The sequence below is a fragment of the Hordeum vulgare genome, chromosome 4H, assembly GCF_904849725.1.
Source record: "Hordeum vulgare subsp. vulgare chromosome 4H, MorexV3_pseudomolecules_assembly, whole genome shotgun sequence".
Lineage (NCBI taxonomy): Eukaryota > Viridiplantae > Streptophyta > Magnoliopsida > Poales > Poaceae > Hordeum > Hordeum vulgare.
Genome location: NC_058521.1, coordinates 462,636,450 through 462,660,236, shown reverse-complemented (window position 1 = coordinate 462,660,236; position 23,787 = coordinate 462,636,450). Strand labels below are relative to the sequence as shown.

At 46.0% G+C, this 23,787-nt stretch overlaps 1 protein-coding gene across 1 annotated transcript; it reads right to left on the bottom strand.

Moving 5' to 3' along the window:
* Positions 1 to 10,213: 10,213 nt before the first annotated feature.
* LOC123448974 (protein SIEL) lies at positions 10,214 to 23,149 on the bottom strand. The gene is made up of 8 exons (XM_045126033.1): positions 22,686 to 23,149; positions 22,500 to 22,580; positions 21,815 to 22,048; positions 21,543 to 21,734; positions 21,285 to 21,425; positions 20,940 to 21,026; positions 11,650 to 12,098; positions 10,214 to 11,560 (listed from the first exon to the last, which is right to left on the bottom strand). The coding sequence occupies exons 1-8, from the start codon at positions 22,977 to 22,979 to the stop codon at positions 10,633 to 10,635; spliced, it is 2,406 nt and encodes an 801-aa protein (XP_044981968.1). The 5' UTR covers positions 22,980 to 23,149; the 3' UTR covers positions 10,214 to 10,632.
* Between the last annotated feature and the right edge of the window lie 638 nt (positions 23,150 to 23,787).

The window sequence follows — 23,787 nt, the reverse complement described above, 5'->3', positions numbered from 1 at the left end:
GTGGTCATGGGGCGGTCGAGCGGCCAGGTGGCGGTGAGGTCAGGGTCGTTGCGAACCCAATCGAGCGCCATGCCACTCTTGGCCAATGTGGAGCGGTGACCGACATTGTGTCGGTGGTACCTTTCCTGCTCCCTCGTCGCGCGCTTCGCCTCGGATATGACGGCCCTTGGGTCCAAGGTTCCTTCATACCCGCCTCCTCTTAGGTAGTGCAGGAGGCAACCCCGTGCCGTCTTGATCGCACGCGGAAGCTCCTCCTTGACGGGAAGGCGGTGGAGAAATGGCGACGATGATGGCTCGGCGGGGGGGCACTCGCTCGTCCTTGCACAGCGTCCGATTTGGACACCGTAGTGGTGCGGGTGTTGGAAATATGGCCTAGAGGCAATAATAAAATAGTTATTATTATATTTCCTTGTTAAAGATAATCGTTTATTATCCATTCGAGAATTTTGTTGATTGGAAACTGAAATACATGTGTGGATACATAGACAACACACTGTCCCTAATAAGTCTCTAATAGACTAACTCGTTGATCAAAGATGGTCAAGGTTTCCTGACCATAGACATGAGTTGTCATTTGATTATGGGATCACATCATCAGGAGAATGATGTGATGGATAAGACCCAAACTATAAACGTAGCATATGATCATGTCAATTTACTGATGTTGTTTTCTGCATGTCAAAGTATTTATTCCTATGACCATGAGGTAATGCAACTCCTGGACACCGGAGGAATGCCTTGTGTGTATCAAACGTCACAACATAACTGGGTTCCTATAAAGGTGCTCTACAGGTATCTCGGAGGGTGCCTGTTGGGTTGGCATGGATCGAGACCGGGATTTGTCACTCCGTGTGACGGAGAGGTATCCCTGGTCCCACTCGGTAATACAATATCACAATAAGCATGCAAGCAATGTGACTAAGGAGTTGGTCATAGGATCTTGTATTACGGATCGAGTAAAGAGACTTGCCGGTAACGAGATTGAGCTAGGTATGGAGATACTGACGATCGAATCTCGGGCAAGTAACATACTGAAGGACAAAGGGAACAACATACGGGATTGATTGAATCCTTGACATTGAGGTTCAACCAATGAAAGATCTTCTTATAATATGTAGGAACTAATATGGACATCCAGGTCCCGCTATTGGTTATTGACCAAAGAGTGTCTCGGTCATGTCTGCATAGTTCTCGAACCCGCAGGGTCTACACACTTAAGGTTTGGTGACGCTATAAGCATAATTGAGTCATAGTGTTGGTGACCGAAGGTAGTTCGGAGTCCCGGATGAGATCATGGGCGTGACGAGGAACTCCAAAATAGTCCGTAGGTGAAGATTAATACATAGAATGAAGGTCATCGGAGTCCGGAAGTGTTCTGAGGTCAGGCGTACCGAGGGAATCGCGGAGTACCAAAATGGGTTCCGGGGGGCCCCCGCAATTATTGAGGGGGCTCATGGGCCAAGGAGAGGGGGCACGATAGCCCACCAAGGGGCTGGGCACAGCCCCTCTCCCCAGTCACTTCGGATGAAAGAAGGTGGGCCTCCTTGGGGCGTCGACATCCCAACTTGGGTGGCAAGGCACCCAAGTGAGGAGGGCACCCTAACCCTAGCCGCCACCCCTCCTCTCCCTTGGCCGACGGCACTTAGGGGGAACCCTAGAGCGCCCTCCCCTCTCCCTTCCTCCTATATATAGGGAGGTAGAGAGGGGGCAGCCACACGACAATCTTGCCGCGGCGCTGCCCCTCCTCTCCCTCGCAGTTTCTCTGCTCCATAACCCCTCGGCAAAGCCCTACCGGGTTGTCACCACCAACACCTCACCATGTTGTCGTGCATTCGAAGGGCTCGGACTGCGACTTCACCATCGCTCGCTGGATCGAGGAGGTTAAGCCGTCACCAAGTTGTACGTGTGTTGAACACGGAGGTGTCGTCTGTTCGACATTTGATTAGGAGATCGTGAGACGGTTCATGATTGGATCGCGAAGACGTACCACTGCATCAACCACATTCTTGAACACTTCCGCTTAGCAATCTTCAAAGGTATGTAGATCCAATCTATCCACTCATAGATGGTCATCACCATGGATAGATCTGTTTTCACGTAGGAAATTTTTTGTTTACCATGCAACGTTCCCCAACAGTGGTATCAGAGCTAGGTCTATGCATAGATGGCATCTCGAGTAGAACACAAAGGAGTTTCTAGGCATTGATATTCAGGTTGCGTCCCTCCTTTGTCTTTTCTTGATTCCGCGGTATTGTTGGATGAAGCGGCCCAGACCAACTTTACTCGTCCACGTACGAGAGACCGGTTCCATCGACAGACATGCAACTTGTTGCATAAAGATGGCTGGCGGGTGTGTGTCTCTCCTACTCTATTTGAATCGGATTCGACAAAAGGCGGTCCTTGTAGAAGGTTAAATAGCAACTTGCGTATCACCGTTGTGGTTTTGCGTAGGTAAGAAACGTTCTTGCTAGATACCCATAGCAGCCACGTAAAATTTACAACAACAAATCAGAGGACGTCTAACTCGTTTTTGCAGGGTATGCATGTGATGTGATATGGCCAATGGCATGATGTAATTTATTTGATGTATGGGATGATCGTGTTGTAATAGTTAACATCAACTTGCATGTCGATGCTACGACAACCGGCAGGAGCCATAGGGTTGTCTTTAATTATTGTATGGCATGTGTGTCACTCATTAAGAGCTATGCGATACTTTACTTTATCGCTAAACGGAAGCAATAGTAGTACAAGCATGGTTGGCGCGACAACCTCGATGATAGCACAATGATGGAGATCATGGTGTGGCGTCGGTGACGATGGAGATCATGCCGGTGCTTTGGAGATGGAGATCAAAAGCACAAGTTCATGGCCATATCATGTCACTTATGATTTGCATGTGATGTTAATCCTTTTATGCACCTTGTTTTGCTTAGGACGAGGTAGCATTATAAGGTGATCCCTCACTTAATTCCAATATAAAATTGTGTTCTCCGTGAGTGTGCACCGTTGTAATAGTTCGTCGTTTTGATACACCACATGATGATCGGGTGTGATAGACTCTACGTTCACATGCAACGGGTGCAAGAGAGTTTTGCACATGCGGAACACTCGGGTTAAGCTTGACAAGCCTAGCATGTACAGACATGGCCTCGGAACACAAGAGACCGAAAGGTCGAAAATGAGTCATATAGTCTATATGATCAACATGGAGATGTTCACCATTGAAGCCACCTCACGTCACGTAATGATCGTGCATGGGTTGGTGGATGTGTATCATGTATTACTCAAATGAACTAGAGGCATGCCAATTCGAGTGGGAGTTTTTGGTAATATGATTAACTAAACTCATTATCTAGAATGATAGTCTAAGTAATCTTTGCAAATTTATGTTGTAGATCAATGGCTCACGCAGTAGCACCCCTGAATTTTAATGCGTTCCTAGAGAAAGCTAAGCTGAAAGATGACGGGAGCAACTTTGTTGACTCTGTCCGTAATCTGAGGCTTGTCCTCACGGTTTCCCAAAATAATTATATCCTTGATACACCGCTAGGTGACATGCCACCCCAACCGGCAACCCAAGATGTTATGAACATCTGGCAGACGCGTCTGGATGACTACTCAGTAGTTCAGTGTGCGATCTTGTATGGCTTAGAAGCAGGACTTCAATGACATTTTGAACGTCATGGATCATATGATATGTTCCAAGAATTGAAGTTTATCTTTGAGAAGAATGCCCAGATCGAGAGGTATGAGACCTCTGATAAGTTCTCTACTTGCAAGATGGAGGAGAACGGGTCTGTCAGTGAGCATGTACTCAGAATGTCTAGGTATGCCAAACGTCTAGCTGAGTTGGGAATTTCTCTCCCACCAGAGGTGATCACTCATAGAGTTCTCCAATCACTTCCACCTAGCTACAAAAGCTTTGTGTTGAACTACAACATGCAAGAGATGAATAAATCAGTTGTCGGACTGTTTGCGATGCTGAAAGTCGCTGAGTCAGAAATCCAGAAGGAACATCAAGTGTTGATGGTCAATAAGACCACCAGTTTTAAGAAAAGTGTCAAGGGCAAGAAAGGGAACTTCAAGAAGAGTGGAAAAGTTGTTGCCCTCCCATGAAGAAACCCAAGGTTGGGCCCAAGCCAGAAACTGAGTGCTATTATTGCAAGGGGACTGGTCACTGAAAGCGGAACTGCCCCAAGTATCTGGCCGACAAGAAGGTGGCCAACACCAAACAAGGTATATATGATATACATGTTATTGATGTGTACCTCACCAACTCTCGTTGTAGTGCCTGGGTATTTGATACCGGTTCGGTTGCTCACATTTGCAACTCAAAACAGGAACTGCGGAATAGACGAAGGTTGACGAAGGACGAAGTGACGATGCGCCTGGGAAATGGTTCCAAGGTTGACGTGATCGCCGTCGGAACGCTCTCACTTCGGTTACCATCGGGATTAGTGATGAACCTGAATAATTGTTATTTATTTCCTGTGTTAAGCATGAACATTATATTTGGATCTTGGTTATTGCGAGACGGTTACTCATTTAAATCAGAGAATAATGGTTGTTATATTTATATGAGTAATATCTTTTATGGTCATGCACCCAATGTGAGGGGTTTATTATTATTGAATCTCGATAGTAATGACATGCATGTTCATAAGATTGATGCCAAAAGATGTAGAGTTGATAATACCACTTTCTTGTGGCACTGCCACTTGGGTCATGTTGGTATAAAGTGCATGAAGAAACTCCATGTTGATGGACTTTTGGAGTCACTTGATTTTTAATCACTTGACACATGTGAACCATGCCTCATGGGCAAGATGACCAAAACTCCGTTCTCCGAAACAATGGAGCAAGCAAGTGACTTATATTGGAAATCATACATACTGATGTGTGCGGTCCGATGAACATTGAGGCGCGCGGTAGACATCGTAATTTTCTCACCTTCATCGATGATTTGAGTAGATATGGTTATATGTACTTAACGAAACACAAGTCTGAAACGTTTGAAAAGTTCAAGCAATTTCAGAGTGAAGTAGAGAATCGTCGTAACAAGAAGATCAAATTCCTACGATCTGATCAAGGAGGAGAATATTTGAGTTATGAGTTTGGCACTCACTTAAGATAATGTGGAATTGTTTCACAATTGACTCCGTCTGGAACACCACAGCACAATGGTGTGTCCGAATGTCGTAATTGTACTTTATTGGATATGGTGCGTTCCATGATGTCTCTTGCCGATTTGCCATTATCATTTTGGGGTTATGCATTATAAACAGTTGCATTCACTTTAAATAGGGAACCACCGAAATCCGTTGAGACGATGCCATATGAACCGCGGTTTGGTAAGAAACCAAAGTTGTCGTTTCTTAAAGTTTGGGGATGTGATGCTTATGTCAAAAAGCTTCAGTGTGAAAAGCTGGAACCCAAAGCGGAGAAATGTGTCTTCATAGGATATCCAAAAGAGACAGTTGGGTACACCTTCTATCTCAGATCCGAAGGCAAAGTGTTTTTCACTAAAAACGGAACATATCTTGAGAAAAGGGTTTCTCTCGAAAGAATTGAGTGGGAGGAAGATAGAATTTGATGAGGTTGTTGAACCTTTACTTCAACCAGAGAGTAGTGCAGCGCAGAAAGATGTTTCTGTGGATCATGCACCAATTGAAGAGGAAGCCAATGATGATGATCATGTAGCTTCAGATCAAGTTGGTATCGAACCTCGTAGGTCGACGAGGGCACGCATCGCTCCTGAGTGGTACGGTAACCCTGTCTTGATGGACATGTTGTTCGACAACGATGAGCCTACGAGCTATGGACAAGCGATGGTGGGATCGGATTCCAACAAATGGTTAGAAGCCATGAAATCCGAGATAGGATCCATGTATGAAAACAAAGTGTGGACTTTGGAAGAATTACCTGAAGGGCGAAAGGCCATTCAGAATAAATGGATCTTTAAGAAGAAGACGGACGCTGATGGTAATATCACCGTCTATAAAGCTCGACTTGTGGCAAAGGGTTTTTCACAAGTTCAAAGAGTTGACTATGGTGAGACTTTCTCACACGTAGCGATGCTTAAGTCCGTCAGAATCATGTTAGCAATAGTTGCATTTTTCGATTATGAAATTTGGCACATGGATGTCAAAACAGTGTTTCTTAACGGTTTCCTTAAGGAAGAGTTGTATATGATGCAACCGGAATGTTTTGTGGATCCATAGAATACTAACAAAGTATTCAAGCTCCAGTGATCCATTTATGGACTGGTGCAGGCATCTCGGAGTTGGAATCAACGTTTTGATGAGGTGATCAAGGCGTTTGGGTTTATACAAGTTTATGGAGGAGCTTGTATTTACAAGAAAGTGAGTGGGAGTTCTATAGCGTTTCTAATATTATATGTGGATGACATATTGCTGATTGGAAACAATATAGAATTTTTGGGAAGTGTAAAGGATTACTTGAACAAGAGTTTTTCAATGAAGGACCTACGAGAAGGTGCTTACATATTAGGCATCAAGATCTATAGAGATAGATCGAGACGCTTGATAGGACTTTCACAGAGCACATACCTTGACAAAGTTTTGAAGAAGTTCAATATGGAACAGTCCAAGAAAGGGTTCTTGCCTCTGTTGTAAGGCGTGAAGTTGAGTAAGACTCAATGCCCAATGACTGCGGAAGATAGAGAAAATATGAGTGTCGTCCCCTATGCTTCAGCCATAGGTTCTATCATGTATGCAATGTTGTGCACAAGACCTGATGTGAGCCTTGCCATAAGTATGGCGGGAAGGTTTCAAAGTGATCCAAGAATGGAACACTGGACAACGGTCAAGAATATTCTGGAGCTCGTCGTAAATGATTACGTTGATGCAAGCTTTAACACTGATCTGGATGACTCTAAGTCACAAACCAGATACGTATATATTCTCAATGGGGGTGCGGTAAGCTGGTGCAGTTCCAAGCAAAGCGTGGTACATAGATGCCTCTGATTCTACATGCGGAGCGGGGTACATAGCTGCCTCTGAGGTGACTAAAGAAGGTGTCTGGATGAAGGAGTTCATTACAGATCTTGGAGTTGTGCCAAGTGCACTGGATCCAATGACTCTGCTGTGTGACAACACTGGTGCCATTGATCTAGCCAAGGAAACAAGGTTTTACAAGAGGACCAGACACATAAAGCGACACTTCAATTCCATCCGCAATTACATCAAGGAGGAGGACATAAATATTTGCAAAGTGCACACGGGTCTGAATGTTGCACACCCGTTGACTAAACCTATTCCACGAGCAAAACGTGATCGACACGAGAACTGTATGGGTGTTAGATTCATTACAATGTAAATCATATCGAGATGTGAGCTAGATTATTGACTCTAGTACAAGCGGGAGACTGTTGGAAATATGCCCTAGAGGCAATAATAAAATAGTTATTATTATATTTCCATGTTCAAGATAATCGTTTATTATCCATGCTAGAATTGTATTGATTGGAAACTAAAATACATGTGTGGATACATAGACAACACACTGTCCCTAGTAAGCCTCTAATGGACTAGATCGTTGATCAAAGATGGTCAAGGTTTCCTGACCATAGACATGAGTTGTCATTTGATAATAGGATCACATCGTCAGGAGAATGGTGTGATGGATAAGACCCAAACTATAAACGTATCATATGATTGTGTTAGTTTACTGCTACTGTTTTCTTCATGTCAAAGTATCTATTCCTATGACCATGAGATCATGCAACTCCCGGTCACCGTAGGAATACCTTGTGTGTATCAAACGTCACAACATAACTCGGTGGCTATAAAGGTGCTCTATAGGTATCTCCGAGGATGTCTATTGGGTTGGCATGGATCGAGACTGGGATTCGTCACTCCATGTGACAAAGAGGTATTTGTGGGCCCACTCGGTAATACAACATCACAATAAGCTTGCAAGCAATGTGACTAAGGAGTTGGTCACAGGATCTTGTATTATGGAACGAGTAAAGAGACTTGCCGGTAATGAGATTAAGCTAGGTATGGAGATACCGATGATCGTATCTCGGGCAAGTAACATACCGAAGGACAAAGGGAACAACATACGGGATTGATTGAATCCTTGACATTGAGGTTCAACCGATGAAAGATCTTCGTAGAATATGTAGGAACTAATATGGACATCCATGTCCCGCTTGGTTATTGACCGGAGAGTGTCTCGGTCATGTCTGCATAGTTCTCGAACCCGCAGGGTCTACACACTTAAGGTTCGGTGACGATATAACCATAATTGAGTCATAGTGTTGGTGACCGAAGGTAGTTCGGAGTCCCGGATGAGATCTCGAACGTGACGAAGAACTCCGAAATAGTCCGGAGGTGAAGATTGATATATAGGATGAAGGTCATCGGAGTCCGGAAGTGTTTCGAGGCGTACCGAGGGAATCGCGGAGTACTGAAAGGGGTTTCGGGAGGCCGCGGCAATTGTTGGAGGGCCTCATGGGCCAAGGAGAGGGGGCACCGCAGCCCACCAGGGGGCTGGGCACAGCCCCTCTCCCCAACCACTTCGGCCGAAGGGGGGTGGGCCTCCTTAGGGCGCCGCCAGCCCAACTTGGGTGGCAAGGCACCCAAGTGAGGGGGGCACCCTAACCTTAGCCGTCGACCCTCCTCTCCCTTGGTCGCCGGCCCTTAGGGGGGAACCCTAGGGTGCCCTCCCCTCTCCCTTCCTCCTATATATAGAGAGGTACAGAGGGGGCAGCCACACGACAATCTTGTCGCGGCGCTGTCCCTCCTCTCCCTCACAGTTTCTCTCCTCCATAACCCCTCGGCGAAGCCCTACCGCTACCGGGTTGTACCACAAACACCTCACCACGTCGTCGTGCTGCTGGAGGACTCGTGCTGCTACTTCACCATTGCTCGCTGGATCGAGGAGGTGAACGTGTCACCAAGTTGTACGTGTGTTGAACGCGGAGGTGTCGCCCATTCGGCATTTGATCGGGAGATCGCGGGAAGGTTCATGATTGGATTGCGAAGACGTGCCACTACATTAACCACGTTCTTGAACGCTTCCGCTTAGCGATCTACAAAGGTATGTAGATCCAATCTCTCCACTCATAGATGGTCATCACCATGGATAGATTTGTTTGCACGTAAGAAAAAAAAATCCCATGCAACGTTCCCCAACAACGGTCGTCCTTGATGCGGCATCTGATCTAGACGTTGCGGTTGCGCTAGAACAAGACTCGTTCATCCTTGACTAGTCAGAACAGGGACGTCGGCTCCTGCTTCACGTGGTGGCGAGGCGGGGATGGCGGCTCATGCTTGACGGCGATGGTGGTGACGGAGCATGCTCCGTCATTATCTCGATCTGATGGATGAAATCTCCATCCGTCATAGTGGCCTCATTGGGGAGTCAAGGCTTCTGCTACGGCGGCTGCTGGTCCTCCTCCTCACCAAAGGTGATGACGATCTCCTCCTTGTGGAGGAGCTGGCCGCGGTGGACGCCGAAGAACCTGGAGAGTGCGGCGGCGATGCGAAGAACCACCGGACAAGGAGCTTCCACCGACTCCGCATGTCGGTGTGGAGCGCCATGACTTTGGCATCGCCACTCGGAGAGGAGAAGGGGCTCGGGCGAGAAGACGAGGGAGGGAAGGGGCGGTGCTCGAGGAAGAGGGTGCGCCTTTGTGCGTCGCCAGCACACAACTTAAACAGCCGCGGCCAGGCGGCCATCCCGCTTCAATGCAGCACAGCGACCGGAGTTGGTTCCTCAGGACGCAGCGCCCGCACGACATCAATGCCGACGATTGAATGCTTTAGACCGGCATGAATGTGGCACGAGAAGCGGCGCAGACGTTCGATGGAAAGCACGGGAGAGGCGAGTGGGGGTGACGTTCGATGGAAAGCACGGGAGAGGCGAGTGGGGGTGATGGACTAAAACGGTCAGACGCGGGCTTGAAAACGTTCGATGGAAAGCATGGGAGGATTAGATCCTTTCGCTGTCCAAACTTATCGGGCAGTTTGAGGATCGGCGTTCAAGATTTCCTTTGTAAGTCAAAGGTACTCCTACCAAAGAAACAGACACCGGCAGTACTTTCAACAAACGGAGAAACAAGACCTTGAAAAGGCCACTGTCATGCTGCGTAGAAGTGCAGAACACACATTATATATTCAAATTATATGTGCACAAGGTTAACATTGGCATCTGCAGCCTCTAATTCAGCAGCCTGATAAAATTCACAGAATTTCCAATTCTTCAATCATATGCCAAACCCTTACATATACATATGGCGTGAAGTAAACATACCCTAGCAACAGCAGCACATCTTAGTGGTCGAGAAACTGCTTTGTTCTTGCTTACTGCTACCAAAATATCAGTGCAACCGAACTCTTACTCAAGAGTTCTTGCGAGATAACATTTCTTCTGGCCACATGCCACAGGAAAATTCTTGATTCATAAAGAAAACAACTAACCAGTTTGATCTGATAATACAATGAAACAACTAATCACATGAAACTCCTCATTTGTCACTACTGGTATCCTAACTGCTTTCCCATATTATACTTGATCGCAGTTAATGTTAGAACACGGTGGTGCAGTCGATCAAAGGGGTTTAAGAGGGCATGCTGAAGAACATGGAGCACATGACCCCTATCATTTCGACCATGGCCTTTGATCGGTATCAGCACTAACAAAGTAGACATCCAATTCATCACATAGTTGTACAACACAATCTCTTGGCCCTCCATGTCCTTCCTGATGAGTGCCGATACTTCCAAATGGACATTCAATTACCAAGCATGCCCTCAGAACAAATGAACATGCCATTGGGGTAGCATAGAAAGGAATGACTGTGGAGCAGCTCTTCACCTCATCATTGCCCTCAAAACAAGACAGGTCTAAGAAGACATGTCGGATGGACTGACCAGCAACCATGCGGAGCCATATTCTATCATTACTAGAGATATTGCATAGAGATATGTCAAAGGTCATGCCCACAGGTAATCCACAAACATATGATAATGGATTTTCAGAATTTGTATCCCGGACTTGCAACACAGCAGTTGTAGCATTGAGCATTCCAAAATCTGTTGCTGGTCTTAGATCAAAGATTTCAAGAAATGTGCAAATATTGACGACAGGAGTGTCGTCGATAAAGTTACCATCAAACACTTTCTTAACTTCTTTCCTGAAGTTGGAAAGCTCATAGGGTCCATCAGCGCACAGACCATCAATGTGATTAATTATCCAATGCAACTTATCTAGCATTAGTTTTGAACATGTTCCAAACTCGGACAGTCTACATAAAATAGCTAACAAACCAAAATCCAAGACTTGAACCTCCAGTTCTCTATTCAATCCAGCATAACAACATTTCATCCTTCTCACAGATGTATCCAACTTCTCTAGCAAAATATCAAGTGATGTGGGGCCAAAAGCATGAGAATCATCCAACTGAACGAAACGCCATATTTCAACAATGAGCTGTACTGCATCAAGATAGTCACACACAAAACTCAAGAAGGCACCAGTTGACCCAGAAGAATTTACATCTAAGATATTGACTTCTTCTTTGCATGTTCTACAATAAAAAAAATCAGAAGAACTTGAAATAGTCACAAACAATAGCATAGAATATTTGGTTGCACAGGGAAATATAATAAGTCATACCTCAGAGTACTTTGAACTTCTCCTATACTGCACGGCTTTATCACAGCCCAGGCTCCTTTAACTGTATCTAATATGAGCCTCGTCGACTGCATTATCACGACTTCATCTAGGTACTTGGTTGTTTTTTCAGTCTTTCCTATCTGTGCATGAGTTCCTCCCACTGTTTCAACACTGAAACATTCATAATCTCCACCTTCTGCAGACACCAACTTCTTTTCCCAAAATGGCATTTCAGTTTGACAATACAGGTAGGATAAGAGTGAATCCTGTTCATCTTCAGCTAGTGCACACGAGATAGTCCCAAATAGGGGAATTGAATGTGAAAATATAACTGTGGGTATATCCAGTTTTTTGTCTTTATCACCATAAGCAGCCGAGACAGAAACCATTAACAATGCTTTGGTTCTAGATTTGTCCAAGATCAGCTCTCCATCAGATGCCATATTGATCTATATCATAGATAAAATACAACATTAAGGGATATAACATAATTTTATAAAAAAATCAAAAGGAAACGTTACTATAGTCAATGTAGCAAATGAAGATATTACTCTACCGGTGCATAAAAACAAGTCCGAAGTCCTTGTATGTTAAGACTAACAAAAGGGTAAAGTGAGAAAATACGGTTGGTCAGTGGAATTAATATTCAAGTTATTCACATGTTTGCTTATGCTCATTCCTCAAACAGTTAGGCCTAAGGAGAATAAGCAGGAACTTAAATAAAGATGATTTTAATATGTTAAAGTTACTTGCGAACCAAGTGTGTGTGCAGGGCATGCTGCTAGGTGTTCATTTTTGCTATTGGAACTAAAGAGAAGGGACTGCACCTCACATACTAACACACCATATCAGGTCATAATATCCCTAAAGAGAAAGGAAATTATGTGTGCTTGAAATTATTTAGTGATAATGCAGTTGAGAAAGATGCATCATGTTAATCCACAAACCGTTGTCAGCATTTCTTTGAATCGGTAAGATCCCTAAACTGGTAGTGTTGTGATGCATCCTTCATTCATCTGATTTAGCTCGCACTTCATATTGATTTGGGGCAGTTTGAGCACAGAAAAATGTAGGCATGTTCCTTACTGACAATATTGCCTATATACTGTAGGCAATGTGATATCTAGACAGACAAATCATTGTGATGTGCAAAAGGTGTACGAGGCTATGAGCAAGCAGCAGTGTGTTTCTGGTAAGCTCTGCTTTAGGCTATATATTACTCCCTCGGTCCCAAAATAAGTGTCTCAACTTTGTACTAGCTCTAGTATAAAGTTGTACTAAGCTTGAGACAATTATTTTGTGACGGAGGGAGTATTGCATGGTAGATGGTTTTGTGATTTATGGTCTGAAAAGCATGCTAGCATATGGAAGAGTGGATATTCTATTTGTTGCTCTTACTGATTTGGCTACATGGTGCAGATCATCTGGAGTGTATCCATCTGCTGTGGACTCAGTCACTATCATTATCACCCTACTAGCAGATTACCATTCATATATGATGCTCTATTGGTGATTTTGACTTTTCAAAGGAGTTTCCCTACAAACTCAGATATTACGTGGCATACATATGCAGTCTTGGTTGGGCCTCGTGGAATTTTGCAAAATTTGCTTACCGAGTACGGAATGACGATATACGAGAGAGACTTGGGATAGCACCGATTGAAGAGAAGCTGGTCCAGCATCGTCTCAGATGGTTTGGACATATTCAACGGAGGCCGCCGGAAGCGCCGGTGCATAGCAGACGGATAAAGCGTGCTGAGAATGTTAAGAGGGGTCGTGGTAGACCAAACTTGACATGGGAGGAGTCCGTTAAGAGAGACCTGAAAGTTTGGAATATCGACAAAGACTTAGCCATGGACAGGGGTGCGTGGAAGTTAGCTATCCACGTTCCAGAGCCATGACTTGGCTTCGAGATCTTATGGGTTTCAACTCTAGCCTACCCCAACTTGTTTGGGACTGAAAGGCTTGGTTGTTGTTGTTGTTGCTTACCGAGTTAGATTGCCCACATCAAGCAAGTTACAGTTATTTATTTGAGTTTTACCAATATTCCATTCTTATACTCCCTCCGTCCCGAATTACTTGTCCTAGATAAGGATGTATCTAGACATGTTTTAGTGTTAGATACATCCATATCTAGACCAATGTAAGTCAAGTAATTTGGGACGGAGGTAATAGTATACTAAGATATGCATAGTGTTGAACCGGTATGGGCCCAGCCCATCCACTTATCTCTTAGGGCCCAAGCCCATGTAAAGGGACTGGCCTAGAAGGAGGCTCCAAGCCATCTCGTTCCCAGCCAGAGCCGCCACACACACGGGAGACCAACTCATGCGAGGTACTGCTCTCCCTCTCGATCTCAACATGGTATCGAGCCAGGCGACGAAGACGACGACGGCGGTGGCAGGGCCCTGCGGGGTCAGGCGAGAGAGGAGGCTGCATGTGCACGCGCGCGGCGGCGGGTCTGCTGTGGTGCGTGCGGCAGCGGCGCGGCTGGGCTTGAGGAGCTGCGATGCGGCTGAGAGGGAGCTGCTTCCTCTTGTCCTGCTTGGGGGCGACTAGCTGCGCAGGAGGCAGACGAGGAGGGTCGCTGCTAGCTGTGCAGGCGGCTGCAGCTGGAAGGAAGGAGGAAGAAGGCGGCGGTGAATTTGGGCTGCGTGCGAGTCAGGCTGCGGCAGGGAGTTGGTGCTGCTGAGCAGAGGAGGAACTGCAGTTGCTGCTGCCCTTGTGCTGTTTCTGGAAGATTGCTGAGCTGCTGCTGCTTGTGCGAGGAAGAAAGGGGGCTGCTTGTGGAGTGTGCTGCGGCTGCCTTGCTGTTGTTTGCTGAAGGTGAAGGGGGCAATACTGCTGCTGCTGTTGCTGTGTGTTTGTTGCTGCTGCAGGTGGACGAGGTGTTGTGTGTTGGGAGCTGCTGCTGCTGCTGATTGTAGAGGAGAAGGGCTTGAGGGGGAGAGCCTCACGCTCAAGGAGATGCTCTTCTTGATGGAGCACTGGAGCAGGAGGTCGGCAGGGGGTGCCGTCTTGTGACCATGGAGGCGTGTTTTGCAGGGACCGATGGTGCTGCTGGCAGCGCCAAGAATGCTGTTGTTCTGAAGGAGATGGGTGATAACATAGCTGCGGCTGGTGCTCACTATGCAGTCAAGGAGTCTCTAGGGAATGATGACATGAGAAGGGGTGATGTGGAGCCAGAGAAGAGTGGTGAGGACAGTGCAGAGAAGGCCAGTGCAGGATCAGAGAAGGAATACGACATGACTGTAGCAGAGGTTGAGAGGCTCCGGGAGAATTGGAAAGCCTCAAGAGGAAGGTGGAAGAAATCCAGGCTGGCAAGGAAACAGCCGAGGGGGCGACACGTGAGAAGGATGCTCAGACCGTGAAGTTGAGGGCTGAGTTGGAGGAGCTTCATGCTTTCATATCACGGCTCCAGACTGCAGGCTTGAATGCTATCTTGAATCGCTATGGAGATTGTGCTCACTGGACCTCCACTGATGAAGATAGTCCGGAAAAGGCATCTCTTGCTGCTAATGAGAATGGTCTATTATGAGTTCTAACTCTGGAGCATCTAGGCATGTTGCAGGCAAATCCTGCATGTTTGAATCTTACAATAAGCATCCTCCTTCTCACACGGGCACAATACAAACTGCTGATGGCACAAAACAGCCTGTCATTGGAGTCGGTACAGTAAAGTGCACTCCGACCATCTCTCTATCCTCAGTTTTACATGTGCCAGCTTTTCCTGTCAATTTGGTCTCTTTCAGTGCTCTCATTGATGAAATAGACTGATGTGTGATCCTTGACAAATTCGGTTGCGAGATTAAGGATCGACAGACGAGGCAGACAGTTGGGACTGGCACCAGACGTAGGGGGCTCTGGTATATGGACCAGGGGGTGCAGCCAGACTTGATTTGTGTTGCGACCATGGAGGACAAGGAGAAGCAGGCGATGATCCATCACTACAGGATGGGACATGTCTCGTTTGATAAAATGAGTAGAATATTTTCGGGTGTTATGTCTGGAATAGGCAAACTTGACATGGGAGGAGTCCGTTAAGAGAGACCTGAAGGTTTGGAATATCGACAAAGACTTAGCCATGGACAGGGGTGCGTGGAAGTTAGCTATCCACGTTCCAGAGCCATGACTTGGCTTCGAGATCTTATGGGTTTCAACTCTAGCCTACCCCAACTTGTTTGGGACTGAAAGGCTTGGTTGTTGTTGTATGTCTGGAATAGGCAAGGGTAAGCTGACATGTGATGCTTGTGAATATGCAAAACACGCAAGAGCTACATATGTGAGTAAGGGGCTTAAGAGCATATCTCCTTTTATGCTCATTCATTCGGATGTATGGAAGAGCCCAGATGTGTCAGTGAATGGAATGAAGTACTTTGTTACCTTTATTGACTGCTATACTCGTATGACTTGGATTTATTTGATGCGTCATAAGGATGAGGTGTTCAGCTGTTTTTCAGGATTTCCATGCCTTGGTAAAGAACCAGTTTAAGGTGCACGTGGAGGTGATCAGGACTGACAATGGCACAGAGTATGTGAACAACACATTTGGTGCCTTCTTGTCTGACCAAGGGATTCTTCATCAAACTTCTTGTCCGGACACCCCCCCCCCCCCTCAGAATGGAGTGGCAGAAAGGAAGAATCGACATATTCTTGAGGTCGCTCGGTCGTTGATGTGGAGTGAAGTAGTTACGACAGCCACATACCTAATCAACCGGACACCTTCAAGGATACTCGGCATGAAATCGCCGTGTGAATTGTTGTTTGGAGAAAATAAGTTTGTTGTTCCCCCAAAGTTGTTTGGCAGTACCTGCTTTGTTCGTGACCACCGACCTTCTGTTGGGAAGCTAGATCCGCGGGTAGTGAAGTGTGTTTTTCTGGGCTATGCTTCGAGTCACCAAGGGTACAAATGTTGGTGTCCCTCTGAGAAACGCCGATTTATCAGTATGGATGTCACTTTCAAGGAGTCTGAGCCATTCTATGGTGGGCCGAGAGACCTAAGTCTGTTGTTTGCAGAGCTTGACCACTTACACTCTGTGCAGGATGGTCAAGAGGGGGAGAAGGATGTAACTCATTCTCAGGATGATTCTGTGGACACTAACACTGATGAGGATGTACATGTTAAAGTCCAGCCAATCATGGGTACAATTCCGGTTGGTACTCTCACTGATGGTGATGTGCAGGTCCAGGTTCAGCCAACAGTGGGTTCCATTCAGATTGGTAACCTCCAGCTTCCTGTTCGGGATCGATGGCAGACGAACACCCTGGTGTACTCTCAACGACAACCACACGTGCAAGGGGAGCAGCAAGGCAGTGAGGCAAGAGTGCAGGGGGAGCAGCAAGACAGTGAGACAAGCTCATCTGACACAGTGGAGCTGCCCATTGCATTGCGAAAGGCTACACGTGAAGCGGCAAGAAAGGGTGAAATAGCAAGGAAGGCTCTACCGAAGGATGATGCTTGTGATGATCATGATATTGGCAATTTTGTGTCTTATAAGGCTTTGTCACCCTCATATAAGGCATTTGTTGCCTCCCTTCAAACTGTGTCATTTCCAAAGGATTGGAAGGCTGCAAAGCAAGATCCGAAGTGGCGTGAAGCGATGATAGAAGAGTTGGAAGCACTAAACAAGGCATGGGTGCTAACCACATTGCCGGCAGAAAAGAAAGCAGTGAGTTGTAAGTAGATCTATACAGTGAAGCAGAATCCTGAAGGGAAGGTGGAACGGTATAAGGCCAGATTGGTCGCCAGAGGATATAGTCAAACTTATGGAATTGACTATGATGAGACGTTTGCTCCCGTGGCAAAGATGAACACGGTAAGGATATTGGTCTCCTGTGCTGCAAACTTTGGGTGGAAGTTGCATCAATTAGATGTCAAGAATGCATTCTTGCATGGTGAGAGTTGCAGGAAGAAGTCCAGGTTTTGGTACTTCAGAGACTACGGGGAAGGTATGCAAGTTGAAGAAATCCTTGTATGGACTGAAGCAATCACCAAGGGCGTGGTTTGATAGGTTCAGACGTGCCGTCCATGGTATGGGGTATGGTCAGTGTAACGGTGACCACACGATGTTCTACAAGCACTCTGATCGGAAGATCACCATTTTTGCTGTTTATGTGGATGACATTATCATCACTGCAAATGATAAGGAGGAAATAGAGAGATTGAAGGGTTGTTTGAACAAGGAGTTTGAGGTAAAGGATTTGGGTAACCTAAAATGTTTTCTTGGCATTGAAGTGGCTCGGACAGAGAAGGGAATCTCTTTGTGCCAACGAAAATACACCTTGGATCTCTTGAGTGACGTGGGCATGATGGGATGTCATACTACCCCTACTCCGATTGAATAAAATCACCAAGTAACAGCACAATCATGAGAGCTAGTGAATAAGGAAGATTATCAGAAATTGGTTGGGAGGTTGTTGTACTTGTGTCATACCAGGCCTGACATTACATATGCTATGGGGGTGGTGAGCAGATACATGCATGAACCAAGGAGTGGGCATCTTGACATTGTGCATAGAATCCTGAGATACTTGAAGGGGACTCCGGATAAAGGGTTGTGGTTTGGGAAGAGTGGACATCTTGAGGTGGATGGCTATAGTGACTCTGACTGGGCCAGTTGTCAAGATGATAGAAGATCAACTTCTGGCTACTGCGTGTTTGTGGGACGAAATTTGGTGTCATGGAGAAGCAAGAAACAGCCGGTTGTGTCTAGATCAACAGCAGAAGCTGAGTATAGAGTATTATCCCAAGGGTTGTGTGAGATGCTCTGGGTGAAGTACCTACTGAGCAAGTTGAAACTTCTCAGGAAGGGACTCTTGAAGGTGTGGTGTGACAATCAGTAAGCTATAGCCATCGCTAATAACCCAGTTCAACGTGATAGGACAAAGCATGTGGAAATTGATTGCTTCTTCATTAAGGAGAAACTTGATGCCGGGATCATCAGCCTTACTCATGTCACTTACTCATGTCAGCTCTGGGCAGCAATTTGCAGATTGTTTGACAAAGGGGTTGGGAATAAAGGACTATAACTTGGCATGTGACAAGATGGGAATGATAGATATCTACCACCCATCTTGAGGGGGAGTGTTGAACCGGTATGGGCCCAGCCCATCCACTTATCTCTTAGGTCCCAAGCCCATGTAAAGGGACTGACCTAGAAGGAGGCTCCAAGCCATCCCGTTCCCAGCCAGAGCCGCCACACACACGGGAGACAAACTCACGCGAGGTACTGCTCTCCCTCTCGATCTCAACACATAGACACTCTTTCACACACCTCGTGTCCAATTTCAGATCTTTGTACTCCACGGAAATTCAGCATGTTGCCAAACACACTCTATGTCAACCCCCACCCTGCTGTGACGTTGAGCCACCCGTCACGTGGAAGAAGTCAAGAAGGAGGGAGTGCAAGTAGAGACTGGGAGGGATAGGTTAGAAATGTAAGCCGCTTTGATACTTGCATGAAAACCATGATGGATTGCTCACAGACTAATAATTAGCCATCAAAATAGAAGTTTCCTTCTGATACTTAAATTGTATTTCTTCGTAGAATGCTAGGTCCATCCTGCATATCGTAATGCTATTGGTGCTCCTGAAGCTAAACAGATGTACATGAGTTGATTTCCATGTTGATGTGAAAATGAGGCATAATCTGCTTATTTTAATGTAGTGTGTAGGTCAAAAACATTACTCCTTGATTACATGGTGTGACTGTGCAAACCAGTTCTTTTATGATGCTATCATAACTTCATTAATAGCTCCAATTAAAATGTTATGGCTATACTTGTGTCTATAAATACATATGGTTTGGTAGTTACTCCCTCCTTTCCGGTTTATAGGGCTCAAATCTGAAATCTCATCAACCAAGGTGAATTGTGAGTGGATGACACTAGTTTTAACTAGCCAATGAAATACTTCTCACATATTCAATTTCCAAGACAATAAATGTAGCATCCTTCTTCTCATTGGACTTGCATGATGGATGTAGAAAAGGATGCATGCATAGCCACTCATCTTCTTTCTCTAAACTCTATGAATTAAATATGGCGTGGGACTCAAAGCACTTTAACTCTATTAGACTCAAAATGAGCCTAATATAATGGAAATCTGAAAATTTTGAGATGAGCCCTATAAACCGGAAAGGAGGGAGTATTATTTAAATCTTAAAAGTTCTTGGTTCATATCCTGCTTGCTTACTCTTCGTTTTCTTTTTTCCTTCTTCCTTGATAGGTACGTGACTCTATAGAAGGTTGGCCGATCCACATATACTTCAAACCCCCCCCCCCCACACACACACAGGCACTCTCGGCTCCGTGTTTGTGAATAGGGGTGAGCAACGCGTAGGCAGGACTTAAACTTGAGACCTTTGGCTCTGATACTATGTAACATTTCACACACCAGCCATTTCACCCAAAAGTCTGAACAAATGGAGAAGGTTGGGTGATCCACATATACTTCAACAGGAGGTACCATCTTTTGTCACACGCTTGGGCATCATCGAGCAGCCAATCCCATGCATTACCAAGCAACCAAACTATGATGTTCGCATCAGTGCGAAGCCCACATAATCAGGTGTATCTTACAGGATAGGTATTACACAGGGCTTGAAACATTTGGCTTGCAGGGATAAATTATATTAATATGATCTTCTAAAAATATATAATATTAATATTTTATTTGCATTCCGGATTCTTGTCCTAATATCAAACTGTATATATGCAACAGATCCTTAAAGTGTCACTTGGCTATAAAAGAAACCAATATGCAACAGGGTTGAGTAGACTTCACCATTGCCAGTTCTTTTGCTGGCTTTTTTGGGCTTCCAGAATAAGCTGCCCCCTACCCAGCTTATTCTAGAAGCTCAACTAAAATTTTCTTTTTAGAAGCCTACTAGTCAAGTCTTAACTACTAGGCTTCTAAAAAAATAAATTTGGTTGGGCTTCTAGAATAAGCTGGGTAGGGGGCAGCTTATTCCAGCTTATTCTATAAGCCACCAAAAGAACTGGCCCCAGCCTGCTAATAGTAGATGCATAGTCCAACAAAAAAATAAGATGTGTTTGTTGTTATGATTTAAGCTTAATAGCTTGCAGTATTCTCAAATTCCATATTTCGACTGACAGAAAATAAGAACATGAGTATGCATGAGCTGTGCGGCTCCTTCCTAGTATATACTGAACTTGAGAGAACCGTGCAAACAGAAAGAGTCAGTGCAGCAGCAACGCCGAAAGGTGAAATAGACATTTTAAACAGAACATTAGATTGCGGATAATAATTGGAAGAAACAGAAAAACACCTCTTTGGCTAAATGTCTAGCTATATTGGCTGAAAAGCTCCCATGATTCTTGCCAATGGAAAACAGAACACCATATATATCTTGATCCTGCATATAATAAACACGGTCGCAACATAGAAGAAAAGAGTTAGTTATCACAAAATTCAAGTCAAGCCTCAAATAATTGTGTAGAGTAAGCTATATTCTATAACCTGAATGGAACTTAAATTAAGATTTAACAGGATAATTGAGGTTTTGTGTACATTGACCAGATGAATAATTCATCAAGAAAATGTTCAAGCAAAGATCAGAATATTAAAGGGACAGATAATTGTGAAGCATGGTGATTGTTCTGCACTAACATACCTCCGGATTTTTCTCCAGACCTGCAATGAGACCATCAACTGCAGATTTAAACATTTGAAGTTTAGGCAGATTTACTGACCCTAGGATCTTGCGTGCTGCATTTCGAACTATGACATTGGCATCCATCAATATGCCAAGGAACTGCAAAAGCAACAGGCATAAGATTACCAAATTTAGCATCTAGCAAGGTTAACTACAAATAAAGAACCAATTCATACATCAAGCTTACACGAAATACATTATATTGATAATTAGTACCATGTGCATGTGCTTCTCATGCACGCTCAAAGATCCATATGTTGCCATATCAAACAGTGTATGCAAAGTTTGCAGTCTAACTGCTTCTGTATCATCATTCATCATGTCCATCAACAAGTCCAAGGCCTTCTGTGCATATTGGTTTGAAAGTTTTGCAAGAGCTCCCAGCGTTGTACATGCAACTGCCCGGACCTGTAGGGAGAACATAGAACAATAAACAAAAGAAATGGGATGTTAAGGGGAATTATGTGGTATAAGAGAAATGGTATGACCTGATAGAATTCATCTTCAATCCCATGTGCAAATATGCCAGCAGCACAGGGAAATGATAATTTAGGTGGTAGTGTTTTCCCTTTGCTGCTAGAGGCACTCCCAGTGTCAGTTTTTATAATCTTCTTAGACAGCGACTGAAGCAAGACACCGTCGGATACTCTCTGCATTTTGGCAAGTGCGTTGAATGCTTCAATTCTTACTTCTGTACACATGTCCCTAGCCATGGAGCTAAGCTGAATAGAGAAGTCAAGACGGGAAACAAAGCAGTTATCATTACAGTGGTCAGTGGAGTAAAACTTGCAACTTACAAATATTAAATGCACAAGCATGATTAGATGCATTTTTCCTTATTGTACACATCACAAATTGCATGTTTTAGTGATAAATCTCATTTGATAGGAGTACTTTCACCTTATCAAAAGGATTTCTGGTGATAAGAACAGAAAGGTAATTTGCAGAAAATACAGGTCTTTTAAGTAAAAACAAGAACATCACTCCTAGTACCAGTTATGAGCATGTCGTATAACTATTCATTCCAAACTTTAGTAGCCTGAAATTTACACATAGGAACCGAAGTGTTAGGCTAAATAAAAATGACGGTATCACATTAATATTAGGCCCACACTCAGCTAGTTGATCCTATCGTTCATGAACACCAAATCCAGTGCAAGGTGCAAACCATACCTGTAGGAAAATCCGGTCCATTTGGTCACCATCACCACCCAACTCCTCTCTCATGGCAAACTTCTCCACACAAAGGCCAACCTATCCACCAAAGACAGGAGAGCTCCTCAATTCCTCATATGTAACTCTCAGAAGCATACAGGCAGTAGCACAAAAAAAAAGTACCCATAAATGACAAAATCTCACCAATCGCACAGCGGCCAACCTGATACCCTCGTCCTCGTCCCTCAGCAATTTCACCGCGCTACCGTAGCAGCACTCCACAACCCCACCGCTGGCATTCACCTTCTTGAGGACCGAGGCGAGGCCACTCAGTGCCTCTGCCCGTGCCAACGGGTAGAGTCCGCTGGCCATCGAGACGAGTGCTCGGACCTCCATCTCCGGGTCAGCGCCTGAGCTACTGGATGCGTGTGGCCCCACAAACCGAGCCCGCTTGGTGACGAACGGGCCGGGAACAGAAGCGGCGAGGCCCTCGTCCATGAGAGGGGCCGGGATGGGGTCAACGGACGAGACGGGCGGTATACGGGGAAGGGGACGGTGCGGGGTCGCCGGACGGCACCGGGGCTGGGGCGTGGCGGCGGAAGGGAACGGGGACAGGCTGCCGACGCGCCCTCGCTCGAGGTCACTCGTGGCTGGGGGATGGAGTGCGGCGGTTAGAGAAGAAAATTACGCCTTCGTACCACATTTGGCCTCGGCCCTGTTCGGATACTGGTTAGAGGTTAGAGGTAGATTTTAACCCTCAACTAACCTGAACTAACTCTAACCAAAGAGGTGTTTGGATAAGAGGGTTAGATTGGTAATAAATGCTCTTTCTCAATTACTTGGGTATTTTTGATCATATTCACTGCCAGATTTGGTGTGGCCGGTCGTTGTGTGGCCTCCTCTCGCACACATACATACCTGCAGGATGAGGTGCCGGCTTGGGCGACGGGACCGTCGCGCTCCAGCGGCTGGGGATGGGTCGGGGCGGGGCGGGGCGGGGCAGGGCGGGACGGGACGGGACGGTGCAGCCGGCGGGCGGGGCGGGGCGGGGCGGACAGGACAACGCGGGGCGGGGCGGGACGGTGCGGCCGGCGGGGCGGGGAGGGGCGGGACGATGCGGCCGGCGGCTAGGGCGGGACGGACGGGACGGCGCGGGGCGGGGCGGGACGATGCGGCCGGCGGGGCGGGACGATGCGGCCGGCGGCCGGGACGGGGCGGGGCGGGCCGGGCCGGTGCGGTCGGCGAGGCGGGACGGTGCGGTCGGCGGGGCGGGACGGTGCGGCCGGCGGGGCGGGACGATGCGGCC